Below are 20,765 nucleotides of genomic sequence, written 5' to 3' on the forward strand. Positions count from 1 at the left end.
AATAATAATGAATCACAGTAATAATAATAGCAATGGCATTTATTAAGCACTTACAATGTGCAAAGCACTGTTCTAAGCACTGGGGAGGTTACAAGGTGATCAGGTTGTCCCACGGGGGGCTCACAGTCTTAATCCCCATTTTACAGACGAGGTAACTGAGGCACAGAGAAGTTAAGTGACTTGCCCAAAGAAACACAGCTGACAATCGCTGGAGCTGGGATTCGAACCCATGACCTCTGACTCCAAAGCCCGTGCTTTTTCCACTGAGCCACGCTGCTTCTCAGATGCAGTGTCACTGTCAGCCGTATCACCTTTCTCATCAAGGGATGTCTACAGATGTCTGGGCTACACCTTACCAAGGATGTCAAACAGACTTTCCCAAGAGCAGATGAAGGCCACAAAAAGCAGTGTTGCCTAATGGATAGAGCCCGGGCGTAAAAGTCAAGAGAAGGACCTGGGTTCTAATCCTGGCTCCGCCACTTGTCTACCGTGTCACCTTGAGCAAGTCATTTCACTTCTCTATGCCTCAGTGCCCTGGACTGTAAAATGGAGATGAAGACTCTGAGCTACATGTGGGACATGGTCTGTGTCCATCCTGATTATCCGGTGTCAACCCCAGCACTTAGCACAGTGCCTGGCATGTAGTAAATGCTTAACAAATACCATAAAGATGTGGGAACCAGGGATGCCAGCTGTTCATTTTGAGCACAGGAGTGATCTGAGACGGGTCTGGCCGAGCCGCAGCCGCTGCCGGGGGCCTGAAGCGGAGCGGGGAGCGGGGAGCGGGCCCCGACCGCGACCATGACGGTGCTGCAGGAACCTGTCCAGATGAGGGAACTGAGGCCCAGAGAAGTTAAGTGACTTGCCCAAAGTCACCCAGCTGACAAGTGGCGGAGCTGGAATTCGAACCCATGACCTCTGACTCCAAAGCCCGGGCTCTTGCCACTGAACCACGCTGCTTCTCGAATGAATGAATCATCATCATCATCATCAATCACCGTACCTCGCTCTCGCCTGTCCCGCCATCGACCCCCGGCCCACGTCATCCCCCGGGCCTGGAATGCCCTCCCTCTGCCCATCCGCCAAGCTAGCTCTCTTCCTCCCTTCAAGGCCCTGCTGAGAGCTCACCTCCTCCAGGAGGCCTTCCCAGACTGAGCCCCTTCCTTCCTCTCCCCCTCGTCCCCTGCTCCATCCCCCCCATCTTACCTCCTTCCCTTCCCCACAGCACCTGTATATATGTATATATGTTTGTACATATTTATTACTCTATTTATTTTATTTGTACATATCTATTCTATTTATTTTATTTTGTTAGTATGTTTGGTTTTGTTCTCTGTCTCCCCCTTTTAGACTGTGAGCCCACTGTTGGGTAGGGACTGTCTCTATATGTTGCCAATTTGTACTTCCCAAGCACTTAGTACAGTGCTCTGCACATAGTAAGCGCTCAATAAATACGATTGATGATGATGATGATGATCTGAGTGAGGCACGTAGAATTACACACAGGGCAGGGACGGGGATGCAAAGGCATCCACAAGCTAGGAGGATACACAGGGCAAACAGTCCATTCATTCAATCATTTATTGAGCGCTTACTGTATGCAGAGCACTGTACTAAGCACTTGGAAAATGCAATTCAGCAACAGAGAGAGACAGTCCCTGCCCTCACCGGGCTAACAGTCTAGATGTAGCAGGGAGCCCTGCTAGGGTAAGCGACCCTTTGAAGCTCTCATTCCCAATAGAAGGCTGAGGAAATGAAAAAACTGTGGCTAGTAGCCTTATTTTGGATCCAACCTGCTGCTGACCTTCTTCTTACTAAGAGTGGCAGGGCAGGCAACTCAAAAAAACAGTGTGGGAGCAGCTAACGGTTCCCAACCCTTCCTCCCCACCCGTAGCCGGTGCCTCTCTTGAGAATCCCTTTTAGCCAACTTGGGACTACAGAACAACTTGAGTACGTGAGAAAATCAGTAATACCATTAGTGGGTCAGAAGAATAGTCCACCTTGTAGACTGTGACCCCTTCTAGACTGTGAGCCCGCTGTTGGGTAGGGACCGTCTCTATATGTTGCCGACTTGTACTTCCCAAGCGCTTAGTACAGTGCTCTGCACACAGTAAGCGCTCAATAAATGCGATTGAATGAATGAATGAATTAGTGGGTCAGAAGAATAGTCCACCTTGTAGACTGTGACCCCTTCTAGACTGTGAGCCCGCTGTTGGGTAGGCACCGTCTCTATATGTTGCCTACTTGTACTTCTCAAGTGCTTACAGTGCTCTGCACACAGTAAGCGCTCAATAAATATGATTGAATGAATGAATGAATTAGTGGGTCAGAAGAATAGTCCACCTTGTATACTGTGACCCCATCTAGACTGTGAGCCCGCTGTTGGGTAGGGACCGTCTCTATATGTTGCCGAGTTGTACTTCCCAAGCGCTTAGTACAGTGCTCTGCACACAGTAAGTGCTCAATAAATATGATTGATTGAATAAATGAATTAGTGGGTCAGAAGAATAGTCCACCTTGTAGAATGTGACCCCTTCTAGACTGTTAGCCTGCTGTTCGGTAGGGACTGTCTCTATATGTTGCCAAGTTGTACTTCCCAAGCGCTTAGTACAGTGCTCTGCACACAGCGCTCAATAAATATGATTGAATGAATGAATGAATTAGTGGGTCAGAAGAATAGTCCACCTTGTAGACTGTGACCCCCTTCTAGACTGTGAGCCTGCTGTTGGGTAGGGACCATCTCTATATGTTGCCAACTTGTACTTCCCAAGCGCTTAGTACAGTGCTCTGCACACAGTAAGTGCTCAATAAATACGATTGAATGAATGAATTAGTGGGTCAGAAGAATAGTCCACCTTGTAGACTGTGACCCCTTCTAGACTGTTAGCCCGCTGTTGGTTAGGGACTGTCTCTATATGTTGCCGACTTGTACTTCCCAAGCGCTTAGTACAGTGCTCTGCACACAGTAAGTGCTCAATAAATACGATTGAATAAATGAATGAATGATGATAATAATAATAATCATGGTACTTGTTAAGCCCTTACTATGTGCCAAACACTGTTCTAAGCGCTGGAGTAGATACAAGGTAATCAGGTTGGACACAGTCCCCCATATCAAGCTCACAGTCTTGATCCCCATTTTACGGATGATGTAATTGAGCAGTGCTAAGCGCTTAGTACAGTGCTCTGCACACAGTAAGCGCTCAATAAATACTATTGATGATGATAATTGAGGCCCAAAGAAGCTAAGCGACTTGCCCAAGGTCACACAGTGGACGTGTGGCAGAGCTGGGATTAGAAACCGGGTCCTTCTGACTCCCAGCCCCATGGTTTATCCACTAAGGCACGCTGCTTTAGTAGGAACATCAAAGAATTCTTAGAGGAGAAACAATGTGATGGTGATTGCCCTCCTTGATTCTACTATTCATTCAATCATATTTATTGAGTGCTTACTGTGTGCAGAGCACTGTACTAAGCGCTTGGAAAGTACAGTTCAGCAACAGACAGAGATCATCATTCATTCAATCGTATTTATTTTACTTGTACATATCCATTCATTCATTCATTCAATCGTATTTATTGAGCGCTTACTGTGTGCAGAGCACTGTACTAAGCGCTTGGGAAGTACAAGTTGGCAACCTATAGAGACGGTCCCTACCCAACAACAGGCTCACAGTCTACTAGTTAACAGATGCACGGGCTAACATCCTAGCTTTCCTCTCTCATATCCTATCATTGATATATCATCCATGAACGGTATCAGTGATGCTCAAGTTAAACTATATAAGCTTATGAACTTGCCCCCTGGGACAAATCTAGATTGGTTTGGGGGCCTTACAAATTGGTTATTGATTCTTTTTAGTGAAATCCAGAGCCGGATTACTTATAGTTACATGGTCAGGTGGTCTCTTTTGGTTATTAGAATCAGAAGATGAGAAGCAAATTCATTCAATCGTATTTATTGAGCGCTTACTGTGTGCAGAGCACTGTACTAAGCGCTTGGGAAGTACAAGTTGGCAACATATAGAGACGATCCCTACCCAACAACGGGCTCACAGTCTACTAGTTAACAGATGCACGAGCTAACATCCTAGCTTTCCTCTCTCATAGCCCATCATGGATATATCATCCATGAACGGTATCAGTGATGCTCGAGTTAAACTATTTAAGCTTATGAACTTGCACCCTGGGATAAATCTAGATTGGGTTGGGGGCCTTACAAATTGGTTATTTATTCTTTTTAGTGAAATCCAGAGCCAGATTATTTATAGTTACATGGTCGGGTGGTCTCTTTTGGTCATTAGAAGCAGAAGATGAGAAGCAAATGAATACGGGTGGCTCCTACATTGTGAGTCAGATCCCTCCCCATTTGAATTTTTTAGCCCCAGAAGAAAGAGTACCAAGCAGAGCGTCTTGAATGTTTATGTGGTCTTATGCGGGAGATTGTTCACTGCCTAGGGTTATCTCGTGCCTGATTCTGTAGGGAACTCCGGTGAACATATCCACGCAGCAGTTTTGAATAAACCAGGGTCCCAGAGGGGTTTCAAGGTTGGAAGATTTGTTCAGTAGCTTCTATGTTTGTGCAGTTTCCGAACTGCAGGATATGAGTAATAGGAAGCGGCAGAAATGATCAGGTCCCGTCACACGCCCACTCTCCGCCACCTTTAGAAGCAAAGAACACCGGGGAAACTATTTTTAGTGAACTAATTCAGCGCTCTCTTTTTCTCACTCCTTGACTGTATGTTTCTTGTGCCGCTCTTGGTCAGTGATTGGGCCAGATGGCCCTGATTCATATTTCCACTTCTGGTGGTCACCGCTGTTGATCAGACCCCACAGTAGCAGAGATTTATCTTTGCTCCTTGCTCTTCCTTCAATTCGGAGAAACTCCTGGGCAGCAGCGAAAATTTTGAGACTAATCCGAATGGGTCAAGCCGACAGGTAAGAACTCCAACTGAACAGTTTGGAAGAGAATATACTCTTGAGGGTTTGGGTTTTTTTTTCTTGTTTTTTTTAAACCAGTGTTGAGCAATAGGGTAGAGCTGAAGGGCTTGAAATTAAGCAGATGTGGATTGTGGAATTTTGGTCCAGGATAGAGAAGATTTAGTAAATTGATGTTGACCTGGCACCTGTTTAGTCAATGGGCAAACCGCTCAAACCATTTCTAATTTTTCCCAGCTGGTAAGCACCAAAATATCATCCAGAGTAAAGTAGATCTAGTTTTCTGTAATGGATTTCTGGTGCTTTTCAGAGAAGTAAATGATCTGAGTTAAGCTCTCTGTGGGCAGGGAATGCATCAATTCTATTGTATTATATTCATTCATTCATTCAGTAGTATTTATTGAGTGCTTACTGTGTGCAGAGGCCTGTACTAAGCACTTGGGAAGTACAATTCAGCAACAAATAGAGACCATCTCTGCCCACAACAGGCTCACAGTCTAGAAGAGGGGAGAGAGATGTCAAAACAAGTAAACAGGCAGCATCAGTAGCATCATTATAAATAAATAGAATTACATATATATATATACACATCATTATACTCTCACAAGTGCTTAGTACAGTACTCTAAGCACTCAATAAATAACTTTGATGATGAAAAGAGAGCGCCATACAAAATGACGGAGTCTCTTTACAACACGCAGGTGGTGTGGCTCACTGGTACTGCTCCCTGAAGCATTCTGATCTTTGCTTTTGTGAGCCAAATGGTACCTTGATTTAATGGGGAGGGGGGCTTTTTATCTACCGTAGGTGTTTCATCCATTCAGGATGAATGGCTTTGACTTTCATTGCCCAGGACCTCATCTTCTCTTCCCTATGTATGCAAACGGACCTATCTTTTACACACCCAGCATTTCAGGCTGGATCTTGCCTTGAGGAGCAAAACCAGTCTGTTGCCGTGAATCTTATAACACAAATAAGGTAATAGAGTATGGTATTCCTTTTATAGGAAATATGAATTTTTTTAGCCTCTAGACTGTAAGCTTATTGTGGGGAATGTGTCTGTTATATTGTTATTTATTATATTGTACTCTCCCAAGTGCTTAGCACAGTGCTCTGCACACAGTAAGTGCTCAATAAATACGATCGACTGAGGAAAAAATGGCATTAGAGTCTGTCCTTCTAAATTGTGTCTTCTCACTACACATTGTGGATACAACGCTGTTTGGGAATTAGGGAATATTCTTCCAAAATCACGCATCTAACTGGGTAGAATGTAATATGTTGTCAGAGGAAACAGTTGTGCACGTATTCGGACCGTCGGTAAAAGGGGTAAAAATCACGTGGTATTTGTTGAGCACTTACCACATGCCAAATAGTGAAGTAAGCACTGGGGTAGATTCAAGCTAATCAGGTTGGACACAGTCTCTGTCCCCCATGGGACTCACAGTCTTAATCCCCATTTTTCAGGTGAGGTAACTGAGACACAGAGAAGTGAGGTGACTTGACCAAGGTCACACAGCAGACAAGTCGCGGAGCTGGGATTAGAACCCAGGTCCTTCTGACTCGCAGGGCCGTGCTCTATCCTTCAGGCCACACTGCCTCTCCAGCAGTTGTGCACATACTTGCCTCATCAGTCAAGGGGTAAAATAACTTGAGCTTTCCTTAGTGTAGGATTTGCCATGCCCACTGTGGACTAGTCCACCCTCTTTCGATTACTGCCGAATCCTGAATTTAGTAATCATGGGTAAGCGTGGTGTTTAGCTATTTTGGTGTTCTTGTAGGGTAAACAGCCCTTCATCCTCTCTGCACTTCCTCCATCTGCTTCCTTCCTTCCCCGAGATCATCTAATGGATCGGGAGAGGGGAAGTTTCAGTGGGGAAGCAGCATGGCACAGAGGAGAGAGCAAGGACCTGGGCGTCAGAAGGACATGAGTTCTAATCCAAGCTCCGCCACTTGTCTGCCATGTGGCCTTGGGCAAGTCACTTCGCTTGTCTGTGTGCCTCAGTTTCCTCATCTGTAAAACGGGCATCAAGACTGTGAGTCCCATGTGAGACAGGGTCCGTGTCCAACCATATTTACTTGTATCCACCCCAGCGCTTAGTACAGTGCCTGGCACATAGTAAGCACTTAGCAAAAACCACAATTATTATTATTATTCAGTGCCTCATGCACCCCGCTCTAGGTGAGGAGAGATTTTTTTTCCTATGATTGGCTCTCCAAGGTAAGGCAAGTTATCATTTGGTTTTTGTTCAATATGTTTGGTTTTGTTCTCTGTCTCCCCCTTCTAGACTGTGAGCCCACTGTTGGGTAGGGACCGTCTCTAGATGTTGCCAACTTGTACTTCCCAAGCGCTTAGTACAGTGCTCTGCACACAGTAAGCGCTCAATAAATATGATTGAATGAATTAATTTGGCAGGATTCCTCACCGAATCCGCTGGGTAAAAGAATGACGTACTGTCCAGCCTTCCTTTGAAGCATCTGCAGTGGCTACAGGATACTGAAGTGGGTGTCCTATCGATCTGTCCTGAAAGGGCAATTCCTGTGTTTCTACGGGTGGGAGAGGCCAAGTCACTAACCATTTCACTGCCCGTTCCTTTTTCAGAAAGCACTCTCGACTAACCACTGTGGCCGAGTTACTGCTCATATCTCCCTCCCTCCCTCCCTTCAATAGGTGAGGGAAAGGCAGTCCCAGAGATCGAATGTACAGATATTTGTGTGCTCGTTTCTGGCCCTGAGCAGCCCCCCAAGCAAGGGGGGCATCCATCAGAGAGGCATGAGAAATTATTCACCCTGCCCTGAAGCACCATCTAGGATGACTCAGAATGTTGACTGATGTTGATTGATTTTATTTTACTTCTACATATTTACTATTCCATTTATTTTATTTTGTTAATATGTTTTGTTTTGTTCTCTGTCTCAATCAATCAATCAATCGTATTATTGAGCGCTTACTGTGTGCAGAGCACTGGACTGAGCGCTTGGGAAATTCAAGTTGGCAACATATAGAGACGGTCTCTACCCAACAGTGGGCTCACAGTCTAGAAGGGGGAGACAGAGAACAAAACCAAACATATTAACAAAATAAAATAAATAGAATAGATATGTACAAGTAGAATGAATAAATAAATAAATAGAGTAATAAATATGTACAAACATATATACATATATTCAGGTGCTGTGGAGAAGGGAAGGAGGTAAGACGGGGGGGATGGAGAGGGGGACGAGGGGGAGAAGAGGGACTGATGGGACTAATCCCATTTTCACCTGAAAATCCCCTAACCCAAGTCATATAATAACAATGTAGCCAACTTCGAAAGTTAAGCATATGCCTTCTCTACTCATCTGTCTCCCCCTTCTAGACTGTGAGCCCACTGTTGGGTAGGGACCGTCTCTATATGTTGCCAACTTGTACTTCCCAAGCGCTTACTACAGTGCTCTGCACACAGTAAGCACTCAATAAATACGATTGATTGATTGATTGATTGTCAGCATATGGAACTCATTCTGCCTAGCAGTGTGTAGCTCTTAATATTTTGCTTCTTTTTTCTCTTATTGAGCGTTGTCATTCATTCAATCACATTTATTGAGTGCTTACTGAATGCAGAGCACTCTACTAAGCACAGTTATAACATCCCTTTGATGTCAGAGTTTCAACCCTTTTTTATGGACTTTTTAGGTTTTGTAGTTATGTTGTTGATTCCTTTTGAGTTTGTGGCCCTTATTCATTCATTCATTCAGTCGAATTTATTGAGCACTTACTGTGTGCAGAGCACTGTACTAAGCACTGTTAGTACTAAGCAACAAATCGCCAACATATAGAGACGGTCCCTACCTAACAATGGGCTCACTTAGAGCAAAGCTGGTTGAGGGAAAGTCAGAATCCCTCAGAAGTTTTTCTTCTTGGCCAATTTAAGGTTTGGAATCATGAGGGAATATACCGCAGTTGGTTGTGCTATAATTTTCCATAATTTAGGTATGATTCAGGATTTACTTTTTAATTGATTCTGTAGGCCAAAAAATCAATTATTGGCCAATCCTGGTAAATGAGTAGAGAAGGCATATGCTTAACTTTCGAAGTTGGCTAGATTGTTTTTATATATGACTTGGGTGAGGGGATTTTCAGGTGAAAAATGGGATTAAAAAGAGATGGGTTCCTTCTTACCCCATCAGTCCCAGCTTGCTGTGTGTGATTTTGAGTAATTCCTTTAATGTCTTTGTGCCTTGGGTACCCTTCTGTGAAAAGGGCATTAGGCGATAGATTGAATAAGATTAAATAAGACTATGCTTGGTAAATTATTTGGAGTCTGTGGAAAATGATATTAATATTGTGACAGGTTGTGTGAGATGTAGTCCACTTAATATCTATAAAATCTATTAAGATGACACATGGGAAGCAGCATGGAGTAGTGAATAGAGTACGGGCCTGGGAATCAGAAGGTCATGGGTTCTGATCCCAGCTCTGCCAATTGTTTGCTGTGTGACCTTGGGCAAGCCACTTCACTTCTCTGTGCCTCAGTTACCTCATCTGTCAAATGGGGATTAAGAGTATGAGTCCCTTGTGGGGCACAGGGACTGTGTCCAGCCGGATTACCTTGCATCTACCCCAGTGGTTAGAACAGTGCTTGGCACAGAGCAAGCACTTAAATATTATTATTATTATTAAGGGTTTAGAAGGAAACGTTCTTCTGGTGAACATTCACTTCCTGCCAGAGTTATGCTTGCATTGTTCAGATGGTATGCTTCAGTCAAATTAAATAAACTGACTTTTTGATATTAGATTGAAATCTGATTGTAGGAAATTGAACTATGTACTATGGCCAAGGCTAAATTCCAGGGAGAGACAAATTATTAGGGGAGTGGAATGTATTTTTATGTATTTAAAGTGACTCTTTTCTTTTGGTTATAGTGCAGGCAAAACAGCTTGACCCAGTGAAAAGAGCACAGGACTGGCGGTCAGAAGAGTTTGGGTTCTAGTCCTAGCTCTACCATTTGCCTTATGTGTGACCTTGGGCAAGTCACTTAATTACTCTGTGCCTCTGTTTCATCATCTACAAAATGGGGATAAAATACCTGTTCTCTCTTCCCCTTGACTGTAGAGCATCCTGTTTTATAAAGAATTTATAGAGGAAAATTTCGAAAGGAAGGCTGAAACTATGTAAAAACACTTTTCGAACAAGAAATCTCTCATCTCAATGTGCAGGGCAACAACTCTTCTCAGTTGCTTTTTGTGAGGGTTGACGAAAGCTTCCTTCTAATAGGATACTAGTCTCCTCGGAAGTTTAAAGAAATCTGTAATTGTTTCTGGGAAAATTGTGTAAATGCATATTTTAAGGAGCTCAGAAAATGTGATCTCAGGACAATCTGGGGTAATTATGAAGTTGCTATAATTTGTAGTATATCCAGTTCTTATAAAATTCAGACTTTGCATTTTGCAATGGTATTTATTAAGGGCTTACTGAATGTAGAGCAGAGTTGGATACAAAAGAGTTGATAGACACAGAAGGGAAGAAATCATCAAAATGAGCAGAAGTATTATCCAGGAGGGGAGAAGCATGAACTGATTTTTTTCTTGTAAAATGTCACAGGACGGAGTCTGATTCACAAGTCAAGTGGGTCAATTTTGAAAGCAGGCCTGGGGTCCTCTTTTCAGAAGTGACCAAGAAGGGTGAGAGACTGAATGTGGGAGTTGAGGGGGCAGAGGAGGGGAGGGGAAGAGGAGATTTTGCAGCACGGATGCCTGACGGTTTCCATTTTGTCAGCAAAGGAGTTGGTCCCGTCATCAGCGGAGAGAGAAGGGGGAGGCGGGGGCACTGTGGATTTTAGAAGGGAGTTAAAGGTCTGGAATAGTTGATGGCATTGGGGACAGGAATCCATGAGGAAGGAGAAGTAGAGGAACAGCACAGCCTATAAATAGAGCACAAGCCTGAGAGTCAGAAGGACTTGGGTTCTAATGCTGACTGTAATCCTGACTCTACCACTTCTCTGTTGTGTGACCTTGGGCAAGTCACTTCACTTCAGGTACCTCATCGATAAAACCAGGATTAAAACTGTGAGCCTCATGTGCGGCCTGGACTGTGTCCAACTTGATTAGTGTATACTCATTCATTCATTCAATCAATCATATTTATTGAGCGTTTACGGTGTGCAGAACACTGTACTAAGCACTTGGGAGTGTACGATATAACAATAAAGAGACATATTTCCTACCCCTGTACTTAGTCTAGTGTCTGGCACATAGGAGAGAAGGGCGGGGGGTGGGGAGAGAGAGAGAGAAAGAGAGAAAAGAAAAGAAAGAAAAAGAAGAGAAGAGAAAAGAAAAGAAAAAAGAAAAGAAAAGAGAAAAAGAAAAGAGTGAAGAGTTCTAGCTAGTAGGAGGTAAGGCATAAGAGCAGAGGCAGTGTACTTTTGGGGTGACCTAGGACTTGGGGTTGATGGTGTGAGATTGATGGACCAGATGGGGACAAGGGAGTTAAGTTCAGCAGTCTTGAGGGTGGGTATTTATCTAACTAGACCAATAATAATAATAACTGTGGTATTTATTAAGCACTTTGTAATGTGTCAGGCACTGATCTAAGCCCTGGGGTAGATACAAGGTAATCAGGTTGGACATAGTCCCTGTCCCACATGGAGCTCACAGTCTTAATCCCCATTTTCCAAATGAGAGGACTGTGGCACAGAGAAACAAAGTGACTTGCCCAAGGTCACGCAGCAGACACGTGGCAGAGCCAGGGTTGGAACCCACATCCTCAGACTCCCAGCCCTGTGCTCTTTCCACTAGATCACGCTGCTTCACAAAAATTGCGCCGGTATCCAGGTCAGGTGGGAATATAGATCCTGCCAAGTGTAGCGACAGCAGTGCCATCCCACAGCAAGCGTAGGTTCCCATTCCATGGACTATTGCTCCCACCGCCGTGTGCGCTGGATGCCCAGGCGTGCTCATCCCAGGTCTCTGGAAAGGTCTAACAGTTTCCCATCAGGGCTGAATTGACCCAAAGTGATGGCTTTTGGTGTATTAGCTCACTGAAGCCCTTCACCCCCCACTAAAATCCTTCCCCTCGCTTCACCTTTGCACTCAAGATGAAGAGTTGGCATCTCTGGCCGTGGCTCAGGCACAGTGCCCCAAATATGTGGGTGAGCTCCTTGGCCGCCCGCTGTGACTAGAAGGCCCGGGAGCACACAGGGGCAATCATGAGGGCCAAGCCCTTCCTGCTCTCCATCTTCATCCTTCATTCATTCATTCATTCATTCATTCAATTCATTCGGTCCTATTTATTGAGCGCTCACTGTGTGTAGAGCACTGTAAGAAGCGCTTGGGAGAGTCTCCCATTCTTCCCAGCAGTATCTTCAGATGAGATCTCCTCCCTCCTCTCAAGTGCTACTCCATCCCCCTGTGCTTCAGACCCCATTCCCTCTCATCTTATCTTTTAGACTGTGAGCCCACTGTTGGGTAGGGACTGTCTCTATGTGTTGCCAGTTTGTACTTCCCAAGCGCTTAGTACAGTGCTCTGCACATAGTAAGCGCTCAATAAATACGATTGATGATGATCTTATGAAATCTCTCACCCCTTCCCACCTCCCCTCCTTAACTTCCATGTTCAACCGCTCACTCTCCACTGGTGAGTGCCTCTGCCTTCAAACCTGCCCACGTCTCCCCCATCCTAAAAAAACCCTCCCTTGACCCCACCTCCCCTTCTGGTTATCGCCCTATCTCCCTCCTACCATTCCTTTCCAAACTCCTAGAACGAGTCGTCTACACCCGCTGCCTCGGATTCCTCAACGCCAACCCTCTCCTCGACCCCCTCCAATCTGGCTTCCGCCCCTATCCTCCACCGAAACTTCCCTCTCAAAGGTCACCAGTGACCTCCTTCTTGCCAAATCCAACGGCTCCTACTCTATCCTAATCCTCCTCGACCTCTCAGCTGCCTTCGAAGCACTTAGTACAGTGCTCTGCACATAGTAAGCGCTCAATAAATACAACTGATGATGATGATGGACCACCCCCTTCTCCTCAACACGCTATCTGACCTTGGCTTCACAGACTCCGTCCTCTCCTGGTTCTCCTCTTATCTCTCCGGCCGTCCATTCTCAGTCTCCTTTGCGGGCTCCCCCTCCCTTGCCAACTTGTACTTCCCAAGCGCCTAGTACAGTACTCGGCACACAGTAAGCGCTCAATAAATACGGTTGAATGAATGAGTGAATGAATGATACAACAGTAAACAGACACAATCCCTGCCCACAACGAGCTTACAGGCTCTGTCACCCCTGAAAGTCAAATTGGACCTAGACAGACCTAACCAAAAGGAACAAGAAAGTGTCAGGCAGGGCTTAGACCCCCAACTCATTGGACTCAGACTAGGCCTGACCCCTTACTGAGTGTTTCCTGTGTGCAGAGCACTGTACTAAGCACTTAGGAGAGTACAGTATAACAATAAACAGGCACATTCCCCACCCCAGCGCCTAGTCCAGTGCTTGGAACATAGTAAGCGCTTACAGGAGAACCAGCATGGCTCAGTGGAAAGAGCCCGGGCTTTGGAGTTAGAGGTCGTGGGTTCTAATCCTGGCTCTGCCAATTGTCAGCTGTATATATGTATATATGTTTGTATGTATTTATTACTCTATTTATTTGTTTTATTTGTACATATTTGTTCTATTTATTTTATTTCATTAATACATTTTGTTTTGTTCTCTGTTTCTAGACTGTGAGCCCACTGCTGGGTAGGGACCGTCTCTATATGTTGCCACCCTGTACTTCCCAAGCGCTTAATACAGTGCTCTGCACACAGTATGTGCTCAATAAATACGAATGAATGAAAGAATATGTTGCCAACTTGTACTTCCCAAGCAGCATGGCTCAGTGGAAAAGAACCCAGGCTTTGGAGTCATTCATTCATTTAATCATATTTATTGAGCACTTACTGTGTGCAGAGTACTGTACTAAGCGCTTGGGAAGTCCAAGTCGGCAACATATAGAGACAGCCCCTACCCAACAACGGGCTCACAGTCTAGAAGGGGGAGACAGACAACAAAACAAAACATGTGGACAGGAGTCAGTCGTCACGGGTTCCAAGCCCAGCTCCTCCAACTGTCAGCTTTGTGACCTTGGGCAAGTCACTCAACTTCTCTGAGGCTCAGTTCCCTCATCTGTAAAATGGGGGTGAAGACTGTGAGCCCTCCGTGGGACAACCTGATCATCTTGTATCCTCCCCAGCACTTAGAACAGTGCTTTGCACATAGCACTTAATAAATGCCATCATCATCATTATTATTATACAGGCAAAAAGGCCAAAACTAAACAATTCCGTGGCCCCCAGACTTAATATCCAAATGGGTACATTTTTCCTAGAGGCCTAAGAACTAAAACCAGTCATCTTTCCTATTCTCCACACCCCATCTTTTATTATTTTCCTATTTCCTCTCATTTATCTTCCTTTTTGCCACCCCTTCTCCTCTTTCTAGATACTTGTAGCAAGGGAACAAAAGAACACAGTGGAGGTGGCTGATACTTTTGATCTCTTCTGCCTCCTCACCGTGCCTCAGCCCATGTTGGGTCTGTCTCAGGTGCCGTGGAGTCCTTGGGTGGGTGGGACTGGCAATGGCAGCTGAGCCCTGCCATTGCTGATTGGTTGGGATAATAATAATTATTATTATAATAATGGCATTTATTAAGCACTTACTATGTGCAAAGCACTGTTCTAAGCACTGGGGAGGTTACAAGGTGGTCAGGTTGTCCCACAGGGAGCTCACAGTCTTCATCCCCATTTTGCAGATGAGGGAAACTGAGGCCCAGAGAAGTGAAGTGACTTGCCCAGAGTCACACTGCTGACAAGTGGCGGAGCCGGGATTTGAACCCATGACCTCTGACTCCAAAGCCTGCGCTCTTTCCACTGAGCCATGCTGGATGTGACATCCTTCCATTTGTTTCTTTTGAGTCAGATAGGAGGCATCCTGAAGCTGGTCTTACAAATTGAGATACTTGATACTAGCTTGGACCCTGTGGTCTTATTCACATATCAATGTGAAGAGGTGTCACTTTAGAAAATGTTTTCCTCAGTTCAGGCTTTGGCTATACTGTGACTGTTGACGAGAGAGAGAACTGATCTTTCACACTTTTGGCTTAACTCATGTATCAGACTTGTTTTTTTGGCGGTGCAATACCCTACAAAAGTTCATATGCAATGTTTTTGAAATGTTATCATTCATTCTAGAATTCCCCCTCTAGACTATAAGCTTCTTGTGGGCAGGGAATATGTCTACCAACGTGCATTCTCCCAAGAGCTTAGTATGGTGTCCTGTACACAGTGAGCACTCAGTAAATACCATTGATTGATTGACTGATTAGAATTGATTTCCAAACTGTACTTTTTTTCCAGGTGGCGTGGGTGACCAGGGAGTTATTACAATGCCTTTTACAAACAGCTGAGCAAGAACTAAAACCTAATTTACTCCTGTAGTTCTGGTGTGACATTGTCTTTAATTTCCAGAAGACCAATATTAGTGTTTTCCAATATGAATGTATGTAGCCAATTGTTTGTGGAGTATATCCTCAGAATAACTTGGATGTTATACATGAGAAACAGCATGGTCTAGTGGATAGAGCACAGACCCGGGAGTCAGAAGGACCTGGGTTCTAATCCCAGCTTGGCCGTTTGTCTGCTGTGTGACCTTGGGCAAGTCAGTTTGCTTCTCTGTGCTTCAGTTACCTCATCTGTAAAATGGGGATTAATACTGTGAGCCCCATATGGGACATGGACTGTGCCAGCCTGATTAGCATGTATCTACCCCAGCACTTAGTACAGCACCTGGCACATTGTAAGCACTTCACAAATACCATTTAAGAAATGTTCTTGGATAAAGGGTATCAGGGCTACTGGCACTTGTCTTTTTATACATGGCTCACTAGTTTAGGAATTGACTGAACAACTGAATTTCTCCTTTTCTAGGTCATCACTCCATGTCGGAAACTCATTCTGTGCGCTGATAACAGGAAAGAGATGGAAGACTGGATTGCAGCACTGAAGACTGTGCAGAATCGGGAGCATTTTGAGGTAAAAACAGAACCCCTCATGTTTGCTAGGGGCCCTTATGGGGCATTGTCTATCCCTGAGACTATCCTCCCGCTCAGCATTTTGAAGTGTTTTCCAGTACTTGTAAACAGATGCTAGATGGGTATTCCCAGGTGATCCTAGTGAGAGAGACAAAACCATAATCATCCCAGAAGATGAGTGAATAGGGTAGATGAGCATGAACCGTGGTGAGCAAGGACCTCACTGGCTTGTCTGTGCTTATAAATATGTGAATGAGTGGGGATTTCTTGGAAAGGTAGTGAGTTGCCAAGCCTTTTCCAGTTATTTCTCTTAGAATACTATTTAGGCTGGGTGTTTACTTGCTCTGTCAACAGTCATATTCACTATGTCTTCTTCTTATACACACACACACACACACACACACACACACACACAAACACACAAGTTCACCCTTGCTCTCTCACATTCCCACCTTCCCCTCAACCCCTACCTTTCACCAAAACCAAACTCATCCTCCTTCCAAACTGGTCTTTCCCACCCTCATCCCTCTAACTTTGGCTGAACACGTAATAATATACTCATTCAAGTACTCATACAAACGTACTCACCCAAGGGTCAGTGGGGTGAAGAGATTCATTCATTCATTCATTCAATTGTATTTATTGAGCGCTTACGGTCCCTACCCAACATCGGGCTCACAGTCTAGACGGGGGAGACAGACAACAACCAAACCGAACATGTGGACAGGTGTCAAGTCAAGCGCTTAGAACAGTGCTCGGTATATAGGAAGCACTTAACAAGTACCATGATTGGTGGTGGTGATGATGATGATGATGATGATGATGATGATGATGATGATGAGTGGAAAGAGCACAGGCGTGGGATGCGGAGGACGTGGGTTCTAATCCTGGCTCTGCCACTTGTCTGCTGGCTGACCTTGGCCAAGCCACTTTACCTTCTCTGCGACTCAGAGAAGAGATCAGGGGTTTAACCTTCCCTGGAAAACAGAACTTGGAAGTTGTGTGGTCTAATGGATAGAACATGGGCCTGGACATCAGAAGGACTTGGGTTCTAATCCCAGTTCCTCCACGTGTCCGCTGAATGGCCTTGAGCAAACCACTTCATTTTTCTGTGCCTCAGTTACCTCATCTGTAAAATGGAGATTAAGACTATGAGCCCCTTGTGGGATAGGGACTGTTTCCAACCTGATTATCTTGTATCTACTGCAATGCTTAGTACAGTGCCTGGCACACAGTAAACGTTTAACAAATACCATTAACAAAAAAAAACCCAAAAAACTCAGAACTTTGAAATCCAGTTTTTTACAGATCTTTGTCCACTGCTGCAAACCGTAGGTCTTTTTCCAGATCCTCTTCTCCACATCCTTCTGAACCCTGAACTCCAAATCTCACTGAAATAGTTTTGAACCTGATTATCTTGTATCTACTGCAATGCTTAGTACAGTGCCTGGCACATAGTAAATGTTTAACAAATGCCATTAACAAAAAAAACCCAACAAAACTCAGAACTTTGAACCCAATTTTTTACAGATCTTTGTCCACTTCTCCAAACTATAGGTCTTTTTCCAGATCCTCTTCTCCACATCCTTCTGAACCCTGAACTCCAAATCTCACTGAAATAGTTTTGAACCTGATTATCTTGTATCTACTGCAATGCTTAGTACAGTGCCTGGCGCACATAGTAAACGTTTAACAAATACCATTAACAAAAAAAACCCCAACAAAACTCAGAACTTTGAAACCCAGTTTTTACAGATCTTTGTCCACTTCTCCAAACCATAGGTCTTTTTCCGGATCCTCTTCTCCACATCCTTCTGAACCCTGAACTCCAAATCTCACTGAAATAGTTTTGACACATCACTACTGACAAAAAGTGTACTGCAACAAATATCCTCTCTCATCCTTCTTTAGGACAGAGGGGGAATAGTCCTACTTTCCCTTCTTCAAAAGTTGAGCTGCTTTGATGCCCAAGTTTTGAAGGTAGGAGAGAGGAGACTGAGGGTTCAGGTTCACCCAGGCAAACAGGCCAGCCTGACTCTTGATCCAGGGCCACACCTGGGAGCCAGTTTCATTTATGTAAACTTTGCACCACCAGTTTTTTCTAAAAGATGACTGACTACAAACCAGGTTACTTCTAAATATAGGGGAAGGAAAAACATCTGATCCCAGGTCAGGGACAAGTTGGCTCTGGAAGCAGAGTTTACCCGTGTAGACCTGAAACCCTATTCTCCTTTCTGCCCACTTCACCACAGTTTCCTCTCCCTCTGCTTTTACAATTGGGTATTTCACTGTGTTCCAGAGCTTTTAGAGTGCAGTTTATACCCCTGGTCTTTGATTGTGAATAGTCGATAAAACACTCTGCACCTACAAACCCCCCCTCTATAAGGAGTGTGACTTCTGTTGGCACCAATCCATTTGGTTCATTTATGTCATACTATCACGCCACTGCCCCCTTTTTCATCATCATCAATCGTATTTATTGAGCGCTTACTATGTGCAGAGCACTGTACTAAGCGCTTGGGAAGTACAAATTGGCAACATATACAAATTGGCAACATATAGAGACAGTCCCTACCCAACAGTGGGCTCACAGTCTAAAAGGGGGAGACAGAGAACAAAACCAAACATACTAACAAAATAAAATAAATAGAATAGATATGTACAAGTAGAATAAATAAATATATAAATAGAGTAATAAATATGTACAAACATATATACATATATACAGGTGCTGTGGGGAAGGGAAGGAGGTAAAATGGGGGGGATGGAGAGGGGGACGAGGGGGAGAGGAAGGAAGGGGCTCAGTCTGGGAAGGCCTCCTCCTCTCCTCTCTCCCCTTTTTCCTCTCCTCCTCCCCATCCCCCCCACCCTACCTCCTTTCCCTCCCCACAGCCCCTTTATATATGTTTGTGCAGATTTATTACTCTATTTATTTTACTTGTACATATTTACTATTCTATTTATTTTGTTAATGATGTGCATCTAGCTTTATTTCTATTTATTCTGATGACACCTGTCCACATGTTTTGTTTTGTTGTCTGTCTCCCGCTTCTAGACTGTGAGCCCGTTGTTGGGTAGGGACCGTCTCTGTATGTTGCTGACTTGTACTTCCCAAGCGCTTAGTACAGTGCTCTGCACACAGTAAGCGCTCAATAAATACGATTGAATGAATGAATGAATCACCTCTCTGTGCTACTCAAGAAGCGGAAGAGAAGCAGCATAGCGCAATGGATAGAATACGATCCTGGGAGTCAGAAGGTCATGGGGTCTATTTCTGGCTCTGCACTTTTCTGTTCTGTGACTTTGGGCAAGTCACTTGACTTCTCTGGGCCTCAGTTACCTCATCTGTAAAACAGGGAATGAGACTGTGAGCCACACGTGGGACAGGGACAGGGTCCAACTGATTCGTTTGTCTCCACCCCAGCACTTAGTACAGTGCCTGTCACATAGTAAGCACTTAAAAAATACCATAATTATTATTATTATTACTTGCTGATTCTCTAAAATGCTAAAAATCCAGCTGATGGTCATTTTTCGTGCACTAAGCTTACAAAGACAGGACAACGTTCTGTATCAGGAGTCCCTTACATCATGGTGATGAGCATTTAGTTCATTGAAAGTTGTAACTGCACACAATGAGTGTGTAACTCTGTAGCAAAAAGCAAAGACGCTTTTCTAGCCCAAACATAGAGAAGCAGCATGGCTCAGTGGAAAGAGTCGGGCTTTGGAGTCAGAGGTCATGGGTTTGAATCCTGGCTCCGCCACATGTCTGCTACGTGACCTTAGGCAAGTCACTTAACTTCTCTGAGCCTCAGTTACCTCATCTGTAAAGTGGGGATTGACTGTGAGCCCAAGTGGGACAACCTGATTACGTTGTATCCCCCCCAGCGCTTATAACAGTGCTTTGCACATAGTAAGCGCTTAACAAATGCCATTATTATTAGTATTATTATAGCCCAGTATGCTTATTTTATTTAGGTCAGCTCCAGTGATCCCATTTAATCCATTCTCTCGGGTCAGTTTTTCCACCTGCTGTTATTTAGTGTGTCTCTCTCTTTTTGTTTTCACAGTCTACCCAGTACAGCATGGACCATTTCTCAGGGATGCATAACTGGTACGCCTGTTCGCACGCCCGGCCCACATACTGTAACGTTTGCCGGGAGGCCTTATCCGGAGTCACGTCGCATGGACTTTCTTGTGAAGGTAGAAACTGGGTTTTTGTTTGTTTGCTTTTTGTGTTAATGGTGTCTGTTAAGCGCTTACTGTGTAACCATGGCATAGAGGACAGAGCACGGGCCCGAGAGTCCAAAGAACCTGGATTCTGATCCGGTCTCCACCGCCTGTCTACTGTGTGACTTTGGCAAGTCACTTCACTTCACTGGGTCTCAGTGACCCCGGCTGTAAGATGGGGATTTTAGCCTGTGAGCCCCTTGTGGGACATGGACTGTGTCCAACATGATTATCTTATATTTACCCCAATGCTTAGAACAGTGCTTGACACATAGTAAGCCTTGCCCTAGATACCCCAACAGAAACTTGGATTATCAACTTCTCTCATAGAAGATAGTTTAATTCCCCTCCCAAGGCCACTGGGCTCATAAAAATTTCCTTGACAAAATGCAAGATGAAGTTGAAAACTAGACCATTCCAGGCTTCCAAGCAAGCCTGTTCCGTACTTTATTCATTCATTCAATTGTATTAATTGAGCGCTTACTGTGTGCAGAGCACTGTACTAAGCACTTGGGAAGTACAAGTCGGCAACAGATAGAGACGGTCCCTACCC

General features: G+C 44.5%; 1 protein-coding gene across 3 annotated transcripts in view; it reads left to right on the top strand.

Moving 5' to 3' along the window:
- The window catches only part of DGKD (diacylglycerol kinase delta), a 170,653-nt gene that overhangs the window by 96,865 nt on the left and 53,023 nt on the right, over positions 1–20,765 (top strand). For all 3 annotated transcript variants that reach the window (XM_038743263.1, XM_038743264.1, XM_038743262.1), the window contains exons 4-5: positions 15,879–15,983; positions 20,053–20,185. In XM_038743263.1, the coding sequence (XP_038599191.1) occupies positions 15,879–15,983; positions 20,053–20,185 (238 nt within the window). The remainder of the gene's footprint in view (positions 1–15,878; positions 15,984–20,052; positions 20,186–20,765) is intronic.

Source organism: Tachyglossus aculeatus, chromosome 1 (assembly GCF_015852505.1).
Source record: "Tachyglossus aculeatus isolate mTacAcu1 chromosome 1, mTacAcu1.pri, whole genome shotgun sequence".
Lineage (NCBI taxonomy): Eukaryota > Metazoa > Chordata > Mammalia > Monotremata > Tachyglossidae > Tachyglossus > Tachyglossus aculeatus.